The sequence below is a fragment of the Ailuropoda melanoleuca genome, unplaced genomic scaffold (genome assembly GCF_002007445.2).
Source record: "Ailuropoda melanoleuca isolate Jingjing unplaced genomic scaffold, ASM200744v2 unplaced-scaffold11384, whole genome shotgun sequence".
In the NCBI taxonomy this organism is placed as follows: domain Eukaryota; kingdom Metazoa; phylum Chordata; class Mammalia; order Carnivora; family Ursidae; genus Ailuropoda; species Ailuropoda melanoleuca.
The window spans coordinates 774798-789803 of NW_023179820.1; the positions used below are offsets into that span (position 1 = coordinate 774798).

The window sequence follows — 15006 nt, forward strand, 5'->3', positions numbered from 1 at the left end:
GTGGGGGAATGGGATAGACTGGTGATGGGTAGTAAGGAGGGCACGTATTGCATGGTGCACTGGGTGTTATACGCAACTAATGAATCATCGAACTACATCAGAAACCAGGGATGTACTGTATGGTGACTAACATAATATAATAAAAAAACATTAAAAAAAAAAAAGATTCCTACTGTAAGTCAGAAATAGTGTAATTTAGCACTGGAGTGAGATCTGGAATTCCTGACTCCAGAAAGTACTGTTCATCAGTTTCCCTGTCTTCCAGGGAACGCAGAAACAACTGTAGGCAAAGGACTCAAATGACTGAGATTAAAAGTTTCTAAACACAGTCTTATTAGCAGGAGCAAGAGTTTGATAAGAATATGCTTAATTTTACAGAAATCATTTTTGACTGATGAGAATTTCACTCCTAATCAAATACTTTCAGGACAGAATAGAGTACAGTGAATAGAAACAGGCCTTGAGCTATTTATCACCATTTCCTCTTCCTTCATCCAATAGTTAGTCATCAAAACTTGTCACTGCTTCTTCAAAATGACTTTCAATGTTGTCCTTATTTTTCTTTACAGAAACAAAAAACAAAACAAAAGAAAAAACCTCTTTCTGTTTAAAAATATATGTTCATTGTTGAAAACTTGGAAAATATAAAAGGATAAAGAAAAATAAAAACACCAATATCATGACCTAGAATTAATGACTAATAATCCTAGCTAGCCTACTTATATTCTGGGCAGCCTAGGACAACTTACAGAACCTCTCTGGGCCTTAACTTCCTCATCTGTACAGAGGTGTTAATAATTACTTGTTGGTTTTTGTAAGAAAGAAATGACTTCATACATATTAAGAACTGAGAATACTGCCTAGCATGCGGAAAATGTTTAATCAAATGTTAGCTGCTAATCTTATTATTTTATTTCCTTCAAGATTTTTGTTGTTGCAAAGCTAATACTTTTTTTTTTTTATTGTGGTAAAATTTATGCTGCTACTGTTTGGAACGCTGTACTCCATTTAGTTTATTCACCCAGCCAGAGGTGGAGAAAACAACTAACCAGGGTGTGGCTCAGAGTCCCAAATTAGAAGGGGCCCAGAAATGTCACTGGAAACCTGAGGTAGAGGAAACTTAATATAAAACAACATTACTCAGGGAGATCACGACTGGGGAGTAACAGGTTTGCAGGATGTGTCTGGGCAGAGCTGAAGGAGGAGTACTTAGGCTTCACATCACCTTGTATAAGCTGCTTTCTCCTCTCGTGACATGTTACTCAAAAGAAAGTCCTTCAAGGTAAAAGTATTTTCAATCCATTCAATTAGTCCTAATCTGAAAAGGAGAATAAATAGTTTATGAACACAAACCCAAACTCCTCTTTCTTCACTGCAAAAAAGTTCTGTAGAATCAAAGCAGAACAGATTTCTCCATGTCAGTTCTTCAGTTACCTTCTCCACATTAAATGTGAAAATCATAGATTTACAAGTGTTTATTAGTTCTGTTTAGTCCGGTCTTTGTGAAAGCTAAATACCAAATTGTCAAGTGTCCTCCAATCCCATCTCTGTAACCTTAAACAAGGATTTGGCTCAGTGCTAGAATTTCCATTCACATAGACCTGCTCTGGAATGACCACGTGCATTGGTCCCACCTGGAGGTCATGGGTATGACATGGTAGGTCTTCAACTGCATGTTTCTCTGGCTACAGGCAGTGTCCTGAGAAAGGATGACATTCATGACCTCAAAGAGTTGTTCTATCCGCTGGTCCTGCCGCAGGTCTTCACCCCCCTTGACAAGGAAAGGGTACTCTTTCTCATCATGGCCTTGGATGATGATGCGCTTCGGCTTTCTGATAGAAGCCATTACTTTTACCTTTAAAAATTAAGAAAATATCTTAGGTGCGGTCTAAGAAAATTGACAGAACAGCTGATCATATCATTATCAAAAGAGGAAAAGTAAGGCTGGTTGGCACACATTCCTCAAAGAGAGGTTTCTCTTTAAGGACAAAGTGAAGTGACGGAAAAATAATAGAGAACCTAGTGCCAGCAAAATATTTGTTACCTGTTCATGACGTACTGCTGTGACTCTAGAAACTTCATATCCCCTGATACAAATAATTGCTTATAAATGTAGATACCCTTAGTAATCAGCAACATACAAACTTCCTAAAATTACTTAATTTAACTCTACGTATGTTTTAAAATAGATACACACACACAGAGTTTACTCTTTGAGTTTACTCTTTGAGTTTGTACATTTAAACACTGAAGCACTATTTTAAGAGATTCAATAGGTAATAGGATCAGAATACTCTGTGCATTTGAGATCAAGATGGGAAACTGCCTTTTCTTTAGTAAGACAAATATGTCATTCTTATACCTGAAGAACTAAACACCACAATCACAATCTACCAGAAATCATTTGTGACTGAGAAAAATTTGCTCCTATGTAAATACTTTCAGGACAGAATAGAGTACAATGAAGAGAAACAGGCCTTGAAGCTATTTACGACTCTTTCCTCTTCCTTCATCCAATAGTTACCAAAACTTGTCAAACACTGGCAACAGTCACAAACACTGGCACCTACCCGCTCATCAAACCCAGCGATTCGTGCATGGTATTCTGGCACTGGCTTTCCTTTGCCATCGTATTGACCTAAGACAAACCACAGAAGCCCTACTTAGCTACAGCTTATTACAGAACCCTGTATTTTTAACACGTACCTATTGATATAATAATAATTTTTAAAAAGCTATATAAATTTTTTTACTGAAAGTTTCATTTAAAAAAAAAACCCTGACTTTAAAAAAGATTTATTTATTTTAAAGAGAGAAACAGAGAAAGAGTGCATATGTTAGCGGGTGGGATGGGGGGAGGGGCAGAGACAGAATCTCAAGCAGAGTCCCCACTAAGTGTGGCACCCGATGCTGGCTCGATTTCATAACCTTGAGATCAAGACCTGAGCCGAAAGCAAGAGTTGGATGCTTAACCAACTGAGCCAGCCAAGTGCTCCCCAAAATTTGAGTTTTTTTAAATAATGCTATTATTTCTGAATTTGACTAATGGAAGTTAGCTTCCTATTCTAATGGAGTAGACAAATTCCAAACAGGAAAAATAATGCATTAAACTAGAACCTCTTTATTTCAAGGGGAATCAACCTACATATGAGGCTTACATTTTTAGCTTTTCTTCATGAAATGCAGAGCTGTTACTAATAACAAAGAAAAGTCTCCAATTTTTTTTATATCTACCAGATGAGAATATGAATAACCTATATAATAAAACATTTTTTTGGCAATTCCAGGGTGAAGAACATGGAATGTATAAAGATTGTCTTTGAAAAATCATGCTGTGCTCACATCAGACCAGCTTGCTGTGTGTCTCTATCTTCAATGTCACAATTCTTCGTCCTGAACATAAGTCATTTATCATTATCTTGTCATTTTAAATGGGACCAACATACACATCCAAGGAAGTGATTTGCATTTACACCTGTATTACATTTCTGAAGAAAAGTTATTTAGGAGCAAAGCATGGGTATGTTCAGAGGAAATCACCAGTTACATTATCAAATGGAAGTCTGAATACTGTATAATCGGGAAAATAAGAGAACTATAATCTAATTAGACATTTAGGTCAGTGTACTAATTCATAGTAATAACAGATTCACCTAATGACAAAAAGGTGTGGTGAAATTTTAAATTCTTTTAAAAAAAAAAGGTAACTGTTAAGGACCCAATATTCCTATTTTTAGAAATCAAGAGCCCTTGCTACACATCACCATTCTCCTTGAAGTCCAGTTTTGTCACCCCAAGGCTAGACTCACCAGGAATCTCTAGCTCATTTCTCAAAAATTCTACTTTGAAGTCACTCATCCAGGGTGAGCATTCTTTGAGATTCCCAGGTGGCTTTGAGTCTCTGCACATTTTATAAAATAGTGAGTCACTAATGTCTGTGAAGTCGTGGAGTTTCATTCCAGGTAGCTTAGAACCTCCTTTCCCAAAGTGTTTATCAAATTCTTTTCCAAAAGCCTGAAATTAATAATAATTTACATTAAATATTAATGTTTAGTTTGAAATTTGGGAAAGGTTCTAGATTTATACTTTTGCTTTCCTTGAAAGTTTTAATACTCTAAACACATGAAGCCTGACCTTTTTTTTGTGCTCCTCTGAAAAGACAGAAAGGATACAGTTAGTAATGACTTACAATCATAAATTCTAATCACAAGTTCCAATAAGAGCTTAAAAATCTTTTAACCTCTTTGTGTCCATTGTCTGGTTACTAATCTACATCATTATGACAGCAGGAGTAATTAGGAACAAGGTACTAAATAAAGGGAGTAATTCCATAAAAATGAAAAGCCTGTGATTCTTCATCAGAGCTAAATAGCAAAATATAAAAACAGACCTTAATAAAGGTCTTTCAAGCCATTATTTTGGATCATAAGTCAGTATAAACATTATTTAGATAATTTATATTTCTCTTATTATTTTTTAATTTAAGCTTTGGTTAGTAAACACACAGTGCAATATTAGTTTCAGGAGTAGAATTCAGTGATTCCTCACATACTTACAACATCCGGTGCTCATCACAAGTGCCCTCATTAAGACCCATCACCCATCTAGCCCATCTCCCACCCACCACCCTCCATCAACCCTCAGTTTGTTCTCTAAGAGTCTCTTATGGTTTCTTTTTTTTCTTTTCCTTTTTTTTTATAATATTTTTTTATTATATTATGTTAGTCACCATACAGTACATTCCTGGTTTTTGATGTAAAGTTCGATGATTCATTAATTGCGTATAACATTAAGAGTCTCTTATGGCTTCTCTCCTTTTTTCTTTTCTCCCTTCCCCTATGTTCAGCTGTTTTCTTTCTTAAATTCCACATGAGTAAGATCAAGTGATAAATTTGTCTTTCTCCAACTATCTTATTTCACTTAGCATAATACACTCTAGCTCCATCCATGTCACTGAAAATGGCAAGATTTCATTTTCTGATGGCTGAGTAGTATTCCATTGTATATACACACCATTATCTTCTTTATCCATTCATCAGTCGATGGACATTTGGGCTCTCTCCATAGTTTGGCTATTGTTGATAATGCTGCTATAAACATTGGGGTGCATGTACCCCTTCAAATCTGTATTTTTACAATTTGTATTCCTAAAAGCAATTGTTAGGAGTCCAAACATAACAAACATTTGTTTGTATTAGTCTCTACTCAAATATTTATTTAAATTGTAATCCTGATATCAAAATAAAAAAACCCAAAAAACAAAACTTAAGAGAATCATTAATAGTGACTTAATGATAGTCATCAAGATTTACCCAATTATCTTTAATTTAAAATTTTTTTTTACCAAATTAAAAACTCACCCCAAAACATAAATCTGGTATAAATGAAATGTATGTCCTCTTTTAAGATAATCCATTACAGGAAAATTGACATATATAAGACAAATTATTCTTTAATCTATAAACGAGCTGAAAGTACAGAAACAACCTCCAGTTCTTAAAATACGTGAAAAGACCAACAACTTACGTGAATAGCATAATGCCCTCTGAAATGAAATCTGAGGCAATTCTGTTTTGGTAGATTATTATTTTAATTAAATAATTAATGCAAATTATGTACTGATTCGGTATGAAGCAGAAAGTTCTAGATTTATTTTCCAAGTTACTAGAATTAACCTCAAAACAAGTATCATGCCTGGGAGGAATGATGGGGGTAATGTTTCTGCCACTATGATACTCTTCCTTGGTTAGAGTTGGATGCAGCTGTGGTCAGCAGCAACTGGGAAGAACAGTGGTCTACCCTAACAGATTTCCAGGGTAGAGCCTTATGGTACCCAGCATGCAGGGAAAAGAAGTGGTCATGAATTCAAAGGAATGACACGCAGTTTTCACTAGGGACTGCACAGTAATATTCTACATGAACTGATAAACAGGGCCACTGGATGTTTTCACAGTGGTTGAGGAGAAAGACAGATAGCAAACTAGGATGACATACCCTGCCCGGGGCAGGGGACAGAGCATCCTGAGAGCAGGGTAGATGGGGGAAGGCTGCAGAAGAACAGTATTGCTGAAATGAAGCTTTCTCACAGGTGATGGACTTGTTCCACTCTGCTAGGGGACTTGTTACCAGTTGCCATTCTGCCATTCTCTCCATTTGATACAGGGTAAGTCTCCTGTTTTTCAGATCTAGCTTCTTTCTTAGAACAAGGTATGGGAAACTACACCCTGCAAGTCAAAAGCCCACTGCCTGTTTTTATAAATAAAATTTTATTGGAATCCTGCCGACCATGCCTATTCATTTACATACTATCTGGGGCTGTTTTCGCACTAGGATGACAAATTTGAGTACTTGTAACATGAGACTGGTATGGCCCGAAAACCGAAAATCTGGACCTTTACAGAAAACACACGTAGACTACTGGTTTAAGAAAAAACAAACACAAATACTTTTCCAAATCTAGTGTTCTACGATATGGTAAGCTTTATTAATGCTAGTACATTGATCTTAAGTATATTTACAGTATGTATATTTCCTGTTCTGAGGCTCTTGTGTGAGACAGATTTGATAGGATGTAGAGCGTAATATTATGTCATAACATTAAGTACAGAGAGTTAGGGTTTTACCTTCACTTTCAGGACATACCAGTGGTCACATCTAGGCAACAGACAGTCCTGTATGTTCCCACATTCATACCGTTAACTAAAATGATCCTAAGTGGGAATGCACCTAAAGTACCCACCAAACTCTCTCTCTACTCATCAAAACTATGCCAGTTACTCATCTAATTCAAGATGCCAGTTTCATGCCAGGCAGCATTCGAGGAGGTGAAGAGAAAAGATGAACAAGGCAAAAGCCCTGTCCACAGTCTAATTAATCCAGGAGGCATAAATTAAAGAAAGAGCTAAGGAGAAATATGGTTTTCCACTCCTGAGGATCTCCCCAGAAGACCCTATACACATATACTGGCGGTGGCAGCGCTCATAACAGCTAAGACGTGGAAACGCTCCAAATGTCCACCCACTAACACAAGGGTAAACAAACTGTGGCAAGTCCTTACAGTGGAATAATATACAGCAATAAAAAGGAATGAAGCACTGATACATGCTGCAGCATGGATGAACTCTGAAAACATCATGCTGGGTAAAAGAAGCCAGTCACGTATTATAAGATTCCACTCATACAGAATGTCCAGAAGAGGCAAATCTACAGAAACAGCAAGTACTTTAGTGCTTGCCTGGGGTGACAGGAGGGGGGATTGGGAGTAACTGCTAACAGGTATGGGCTTTTAGGGGCGATAAAAATGTTCGAGGGGCATCTGGGTGGCTCAGTTGGTTAAGCAGCTGACTTCGGCTCAGGTCATGATCTCAGGGTCCTGGGATAGAGCCCCACATTAGGCTCCCTGCCCAACAGGGAGCCTGCTTCTCCCTCTCCCTCTGCCTTCACCCCTCCCTGCCCAGCTCATGCTTGCTCTCACTCTTGCTCTCTTTCTCTCAAATAAATAAATAAAATCTTTAAAAAGGGGCACCTGGGTGGCTCAGTTGGTTAAGCATGTGCCTTTGGCTCAGGTCGTGATCCTGGGATCCCTGCTCAGTGGGGAGCCTGCGTCCCTTCTGCCTACCCCACCCCCACCGCTTGTGCTCGCTCTCTCTCTCAAATAAATAACATCTTTAAAAAAATCTTTAAAAAAAAAGAAAATACTCTAATACTGATGTATAATATACAACTCTGTAAATATAAAATCTAATATAATAAAAACTATAGCACTGTACACTTTAAATAGATGGATTATAGGGTATGTGAATTGTATCTTAATAAAGCAGTTATTTAAAAAAACCAGATGAGACAAAGATCCTCCTTTGTACTAGAGACTGTGAAACTTGAGAACTCTGGCAATATGAGTACCAGGACTTCTCCTTATGCTCTTATGTTTCTTGAAGTTTATTAAACAAAGGTAATTTGACAAAAATTAGAACAAAAATCAGTGTGATTAATGCTAACAGAGGTGTACATAAGGTGTGTTACACAACAGAGAAGGGGACCTAATTCTTGTTGAGGAAGGAGGTTCAGAGGTGGTGCTACAGGAGAAATGATGCATAAGCCAAGTCCCTAAGGGTGAGCTCTCCAGATGGACGGAGAGAAAGTAAACTCATTTAAAGGGAGCAACAAGCACAAGCCATGGTGCTGTGAAATCTGGACATTTCAAGGTTCATTTTGGTCTCCACTGGCTCCAAGAGGCTTTCCTGATTCTCTCCAAACTAAGAAGTGCTCTCTTCCTTTCAACTCTAGGACAACTTTAGAAACAGATTTCATGTATCATATTTGTTCTCAAGTAACAGTTCTTTATATACTGTATGTGTCAGACAATCCCTTTGAATTCAGGAACTGGGTCTGTCTTCTCTTTGTATGTCCTGTAGCATCCAGGAGTATGCCTTGGACAGAGGGAAGGGCTCAAAATGGTCAACAGCTTGTACACAATAAAAATATTTTCTTGATCCAACATTCAAATCATTATGAAAATTAAAAATATTTAACTCCACCATTAAGTAGGGCACTTGTGATGAGCACTGGGTACTGTATTTAAGTGATGAACCACTGACTTCTATCCCAGAAACCAATATTGTACTCTATGTTAACTAATAAAATTTAAATTTAAAAAAATTAACAAATATATTAAACTACATATAACCTTCAAATCTAAAAATCTGAGCATGAAGAGCAGAATGCAATAAAAACCCCATAGGTTTCACCTATTGCCCCACCTGCCACTATCTGATCTGAATATGTGCATCACTATCTCACAAAAACCATTAGATCTGAAGAAAAGTTTACAAATTTAACAGACATTTTAAAACCAGGATTATTAACAAACCAGCAAATATAAATACTGATCTTCACAATGATTACGTTATTATAAAAACAGGCTGCCACCTATCCATACCTGAATAAACCTCCTTCTGAAAGCCCCAAGGCCTGGAGCCCTTGGGTCTCCCAAGGCTGCATACATTCTTTCATACATCTTTTCAATGTTTTTTTTATTAACAGGGGTTTTTGCCAGTTCGACTTTGATTTCATCAGTCCAATCCTGTGCAGAAAAAAAAAAGAAAAACCAAATTAACTGCAAGTAGGTTTTATCCAAACCTATGTTTTATGAGCTAGAAGCTATTACATTACCTTAAAGAGCATTTCTGGATTAGAGAGCTGTTCTAGAGCACTAATAAAATCTTGAATCACTCCTCCTTGATCCAACTTAGTTTTAATCCTATAAAACAATTACCAAGTTTAGGTAATGAAACATCTTCTAAAGATCAAGGTCCACAGTTTACTTATATGCAATTATTTAAATTCATATATAAAACTATATATTACCAACTAATAGTCTAGGGAAGGAGCAATTTTAAAATTGTCCAATATTAGATGAAGTACAAAGTATGTATTCTATCAAGAGGTAAGCTTCTTAGATAAGGGGAAAGCAAATCTCTTTGCAAATGTTGTTGACATTTTGATGTACACAATTTGATACATACAGTTTCTGAAGTTATGTTATGAAAGAAAAGGCCACTTTCTCAACACACTTTCAAACCTTTTTTTTTTTAAAGATTTATTTATTTGAGAGACAGAGCGCATGCACGTGTGCATGGTGGGAGAGGGGCAGAGGGAGAGAGAGAATCTCCAGCAGAGTCCCCCCTGAGCTAGGAGCCTGACTCTGGGCTCGTGATCCCATGACCCTGAGATCATGACCTGAGCTGAAACTAAGAGTTGCATGCTCAACTGACTGAGCAGCCCAGACGCCCCTCTTTTTAGTTTTTAAAAAAATTAATCATGTTGCAGTTGACTGTGTTGACAGACCTGGGGGTGGGCAGTGCATCATCAGTGGCAGATGGGATTTGCGCAGCCAACCCATCCACAAACCATGACAAAAGTGGTGTCTTACTTGTCTTCCCAGAAACCAACACTCTAATAAGACAAATGAGCTCATGACAAAAAAAGCTCTTAACAGAGAATGCCTAAAATACGATGTATTTACCAAGTATTCTTGCAAAACTAATACATCATTGCTAGTTATGTCAACAGTCTCCACTTACAAATCAAATGGAAAAATGAAAAGGATGGCACTTCAGGAAGCCTACTGAATCCTTATTAAGAGGGGTTTCCCGGATATTTTGAATTAAAGAACAATTTCAGGAACTGATTTCAAAAAGCATCTCATCTAATCTGCCTCAAACAGAAGATTACTGTCAACTATTTCTATTACAAGGACAGAATGTTTCATGAATAACATTCTAAGATGAAATGTATTTTAAAAAAGGAAAGAAATTCAGGGGCACATGGTTGCCTCAGTCAGCAGAGCACACAACTCTTGATCTCTGGGTTGTAAGTTGGAGCCCCACGTTGGGTGTAGAATTTACTTAAAAAAAAAAAAAAAAAAAGTAGGCCACCTGGGTGGATCAGTGGGGTAAGCATCTGCCTTCAGGTCAGGTCATGATCCCGGAGTCCCGGGATTGAGTCCTGAAGTCTACTTCTCCCGCTGGTCCCTCTTCCCCGGCTGTGCTTTTTTTTTCTCCCTCTCTCTCTCAAATAAATGAATAAGATCTTTAAAAAAAAAAAGGGGGGGGAAGAAATTCTGTGACAAATAACATACCTGGGGTAGATACATTCAACAAACAGATGTCTAATATATTCTATTTTTTAATGATGGCTCTAATCGATTTGAAAACAAACACAAGCTTCCATGTGGTTTGTTTTTGTTTTTGTTTTTTTTTCTTTTTTAAGTAAGCTCTACACCCAACATGGGGCTTGACCTCAGGACCCCAAGACCAGGAGTCATGTGCTCCACTGACTGAGCCCCCATGTGTTTGCTTTTACCATACACTTTATAACCTACAGTGTTTGATCAACCCACCTTGCCACAAACTCCTTATTCTTATGACCAGTTGAAGTATCTTTGAAGGAATAGCTTTCACTACTTATTATAAATGGGTAGACAATTGCCTGTGGGTAGTTATTAGCAATCTCTTCCACAGTGTGTTGGACAGCAACAGCTTCTTCTTTGTCCAGTAAGGCCAACATATGGCTGATCCAGCCAATGAACTGCCAGCAAGGAATAGAAGAAATCTAAAACACAGAGAGCTGTAACTTAATAATGAATAAAACCTTCAACACGGTTTTATTATAAAAGTATTATGTGTCCAATATAAAAAATATATGTCTATAATCAGAAGCATAAAAACATACATAAGTCTAAAACACAATGTCTTCTCTCCCTCAGCCCTCTTAGTTCTTATTCCACTGAAGCACCATTCCATTCTTTTAGATGTTTTGTATATATGTACACAAATATCTGTTCTTTACAAGAATGGAATTAGACTAGATATACTGTTGCCGTTTTTTCTCAGGCAAATAGATTTACCCCATTCCTTTTAACAGCTGTATAGTATTCCATTTTATTTAATTATTGCTGTATAATGAATTTTTAGGTTATTTTCCAAGTTTTGCTATTACAGATAATGCTACAATGGACATCTCTACATGTTTATCTCTTTGTACTTGTGCTATGTGTGCCCACAGGATAAATTTCTAGAAGCAAAATTACTGTGTGAACAATTGTAAAAAAAATTGATAGATTTCCCTCCAAAAAGACTTTTCAAATTTTCATTTTTAAAAGCATAATGGAAACTCATATAACTCAACACCAAAAAAACAATCTGATTAAAAACAGGCAGAAGACCTGAGTAAACATTTTTCCAAAGAAGACATACAGAAGGCCAACAGACACATGAAAATATGCTCAACATCACTCATCATCAGAGAAATGCAAATCAAAACCACAATGAGATATCACCTCACACCTGTCAGAATAGCTAGTATCAAAAAACAAGAAACAACAAGTCTTGGTGAGGATGTGAAGAAAAGGGAACACTTGTGTACTGTTGGTGGGAATGTAAATTGGTGCAGCCACTGTGGAAAATAGTATGGAGATTCCTCAAAAACTTAAAAATAGAAATACCATACAATCTAGTAATTCTACTTCTAGGATTTCACTCAAAGAAAACAAAAACACTAATTCTGCACCCCTATGTTTATTTCAGCATTATTTACAATAGCTAAGATATAAAAGCAACCCAAGTGTCCATCAATAAATGAATGGATGATGAAGATGTGGTCTATGTAAGAATGAAATCTTGCCGTGTGTGACTACATGGATGGACCTAGCAGGTATTATGCTAAGTGAAATAAGTCAGACAAAGAAAGACAAATATTGTATGATTTTACTTAATATGTGGAATCTAAAACACAAATGAACAAACAAAAAACAGAAACAGACTCATAAATACAGAGAACAAACTAGTCGTTGCCAGAGGGGAGGGGTGTGGCAGGATGAGCAAAATAGTGGATGGGGATTAAGAAGTACAAACTTCCAGCTATAAAATAAGTATGTCATGGGGGGTGTAAAGTACAGCACAGGGAATACGGTCAACAATACTGTAATAACACCGTATGATGACAGATGGTAACTACACTTGTTGTGATGAGCCCTGAGTAATGCACAGAATTGCTGAATCTATTATACTGTGTGCCTGAAACTTATGATATTGTTATATCAACTATATATTCAATTAAAAAAAGTGTATTCAGTTGACTGCTTTACAAAATCCAACACAGGAGACAGTTTTTTTTACCTTATTGTCAATCTGAGAGGTGAGAAAGATCTAATTTTAATTTTCATGTTTCTTTATTAGTGAGGGTAAATGGTTGATCTTTATTCTCCCTACATATTAAATCATGCATGCATTTCCTCTGGCCATTTTCTACTGGTCTATTTTTTTTAGAGGGAGACATCAGCTCTTTGTCTCTAATATGTGTTGCAAATATTTTTCTGGCAGTTTTTTTTTTTTAATTTTATATACATTTTTGTGTTTTGTTTTTTCCCCTGCAGGAAAGTGTTGATTCTTTTCCTTTATAGCTTCTGGATTTTGTCTTTTTATTCCAAGGCCATTTTTAAAATTTGCTCGTGTATCTTTTTTCCTCTAATGCATTTTAATGTGTTAATTTTAAGATAAAATCTGACGCACTTGGAATGTTGGTATAAGGAGTGAATGTGGCAAGCTTCCTACCTTCGTCTATTAAATGAGGAAAGAGCAAAGAATGTGGGGATAAAGGCATCAGTCCACATAGCTCACAAGGAGTGCTCAGTAGAGGTTAGTTCCCCATTTCAAGTGACTCCCTGGTGCCATAACAACATTGACTGAACAGTCCATTTATTTCCTCACAAATTCAAAATGCTATCTTCATCATATATAAATATTATTTTGCAAAAACTAAAATCATAACTTGTTTAATGATTTCTTCACTAATCTTTAAGGAAAACATAGACACATGTATCTACTACATCTCTGGTTTCTTTAATCTTCTTTTTAGGATCTACTGAAAAAAATCCCATCCTTCCAAATCCACAAGAGGGTCAGAGTGTGTAGTAAAGCCCTGCCAGGCACTGAGTCTACACAGCTCAGAAAACAGCACTGTTTAAAAATTTACTACAAAAAGCCAACAGAGTGCTATGCTACCTTTTGAACTATTACATTATTGACTCAAAGCCTGGCCTATTTTGCAATTAAACATCTATAAAAATCATTAAGGAGTCTTTCAGATGGCTCGAATGACAGAAAGAGAGTATGGCTGCTGCAGCCCGCTATCGGGAGAGGCCTGTATGGGACACACAAGTGGTGAGTAGAACACTGTGGGGGAGTGCCCACACACCCTAGCTGCTCACTGCATGCTTGGAGGCCTTGGGGATCCTCATGAACATGGTGCTGCCAGCAGGCACTACAGTCACCGGGAATGGGATGCCAGCTGAAATGTACTCGCTCTCCCTGAGATAAATAATAAAACTGAGCATAAGGCACCAACAGATGTTCCAGACTACAGCTTAGTCATTCTGGGCAGCAAACTGTGCTACGGAAAATTCCCGCCTCTGTCCCAAACATACCTCCTCCACTTCCTGAGGTCCTTGTTCAGACACAGTGTTCTTATCAACACCCACAGAGGAAAATCGGTAAATGTGAACACGTTTTTATACAACTTTAAATTATATATATTCTTGGAATATAGTAAAATGCAATGTTAGTTGGGAAAACCTGTGGCGTATGCATTGCACATACTAATGCGTTCAGACATAAACAGTTCTGTAAATTTCTCTTCATTACAATATAGACACTAACCTCTTTTGTCATTAGGCTCAGGGTCTCCTCTGGATATAGCTCTATAATCTGCAGTAGTCTGGGAAACTTCAGCCGAGCTTCACTGGAATGCAGTTTTAAAGCTTTCAACATTTTGTCCACCATGACGGCCGGATATGTCTGCAGTTCTATAGACTCAGTAACTACCAAGGACAGGAGAGAAGAAAATAATGGTCAGTACATCCACTTATACATAAACTGTAAATTTAACAACTACATTTCCCTTTTAGGGCTTTTATTATGTAATATGTCACTTTTCTCTTTTTAACAAGTACTTTAGATCAATAAACACCAGGTGCAGTTTTGGGCCGTATGTAAAAGCTTCCATCTTGAAGCTGAACTCTTTACTGGATCATGCATTCTGCATGCAGCACGGTTTTCTTCCTGGGCTGGGTGGGAACACAGAGCAGCTGCTAGTTATTGAATTTATTTCAGGACTAAGAGGCAGGCCACATAGCCAATATTACCAAAGCTCCAAGTAAAATGTAGAAACTATAAGCAAATGGAAGGACATAAGATAGCTTGAGTCTGTTTATATGCAGGTCGTGTTGCTTGAAAATGTCACTGCCTCTTAAAAAGACAAGACTTTTCTCAGAATAACTGTCATTTAAAAAACAAACAAGCAGAGGCCCCTGAGTGGTTCAGTCAGATGAGTTGATCTTGGCTCAGGTCATGATCTCAGGGTCGTGGGATTGGCCCGACCTCAGCTCGCAGTCTGCTTGAGATTCCCTCTCTCCCTTTCCTTCTGCCCCTCCACCCACTCATGTGCACT

The 15006-nt window shown here is 37.3% G+C and overlaps 1 protein-coding gene across 8 annotated transcripts in view; it reads right to left on the reverse strand.

Moving 5' to 3' along the window:
* PRKDC (protein kinase, DNA-activated, catalytic subunit) overlaps positions 1-15006 on the reverse strand; it is a 247506-nt gene that overhangs the window by 13504 nt on the left and 218996 nt on the right. For 6 of the 8 annotated variants that reach the window (XM_034650151.1, XM_034650152.1, XM_034650155.1 and 3 more), the window contains 8 exons: positions 14217-14377; positions 10901-11112; positions 9172-9259; positions 8939-9082; positions 3810-4014; positions 2571-2638; positions 1635-1855; positions 1226-1318 (listed from right to left, as the gene is read on the reverse strand). In XM_034650151.1, the coding sequence (XP_034506042.1) occupies positions 1226-1318; positions 1635-1855; positions 2571-2638; positions 3810-4014; positions 8939-9082; positions 9172-9259; positions 10901-11112; positions 14217-14377 (1192 nt within the window). Of the gene's footprint in view, positions 1-1225; positions 1319-1634; positions 1856-2570; positions 2639-3809; positions 4015-8938; positions 9083-9171; positions 9260-10900; positions 11113-14216; positions 14378-15006 lie in introns of those variants that run through there. The other 2 variants (XM_034650154.1, XM_034650157.1) reach the window with 2 other exon arrangements.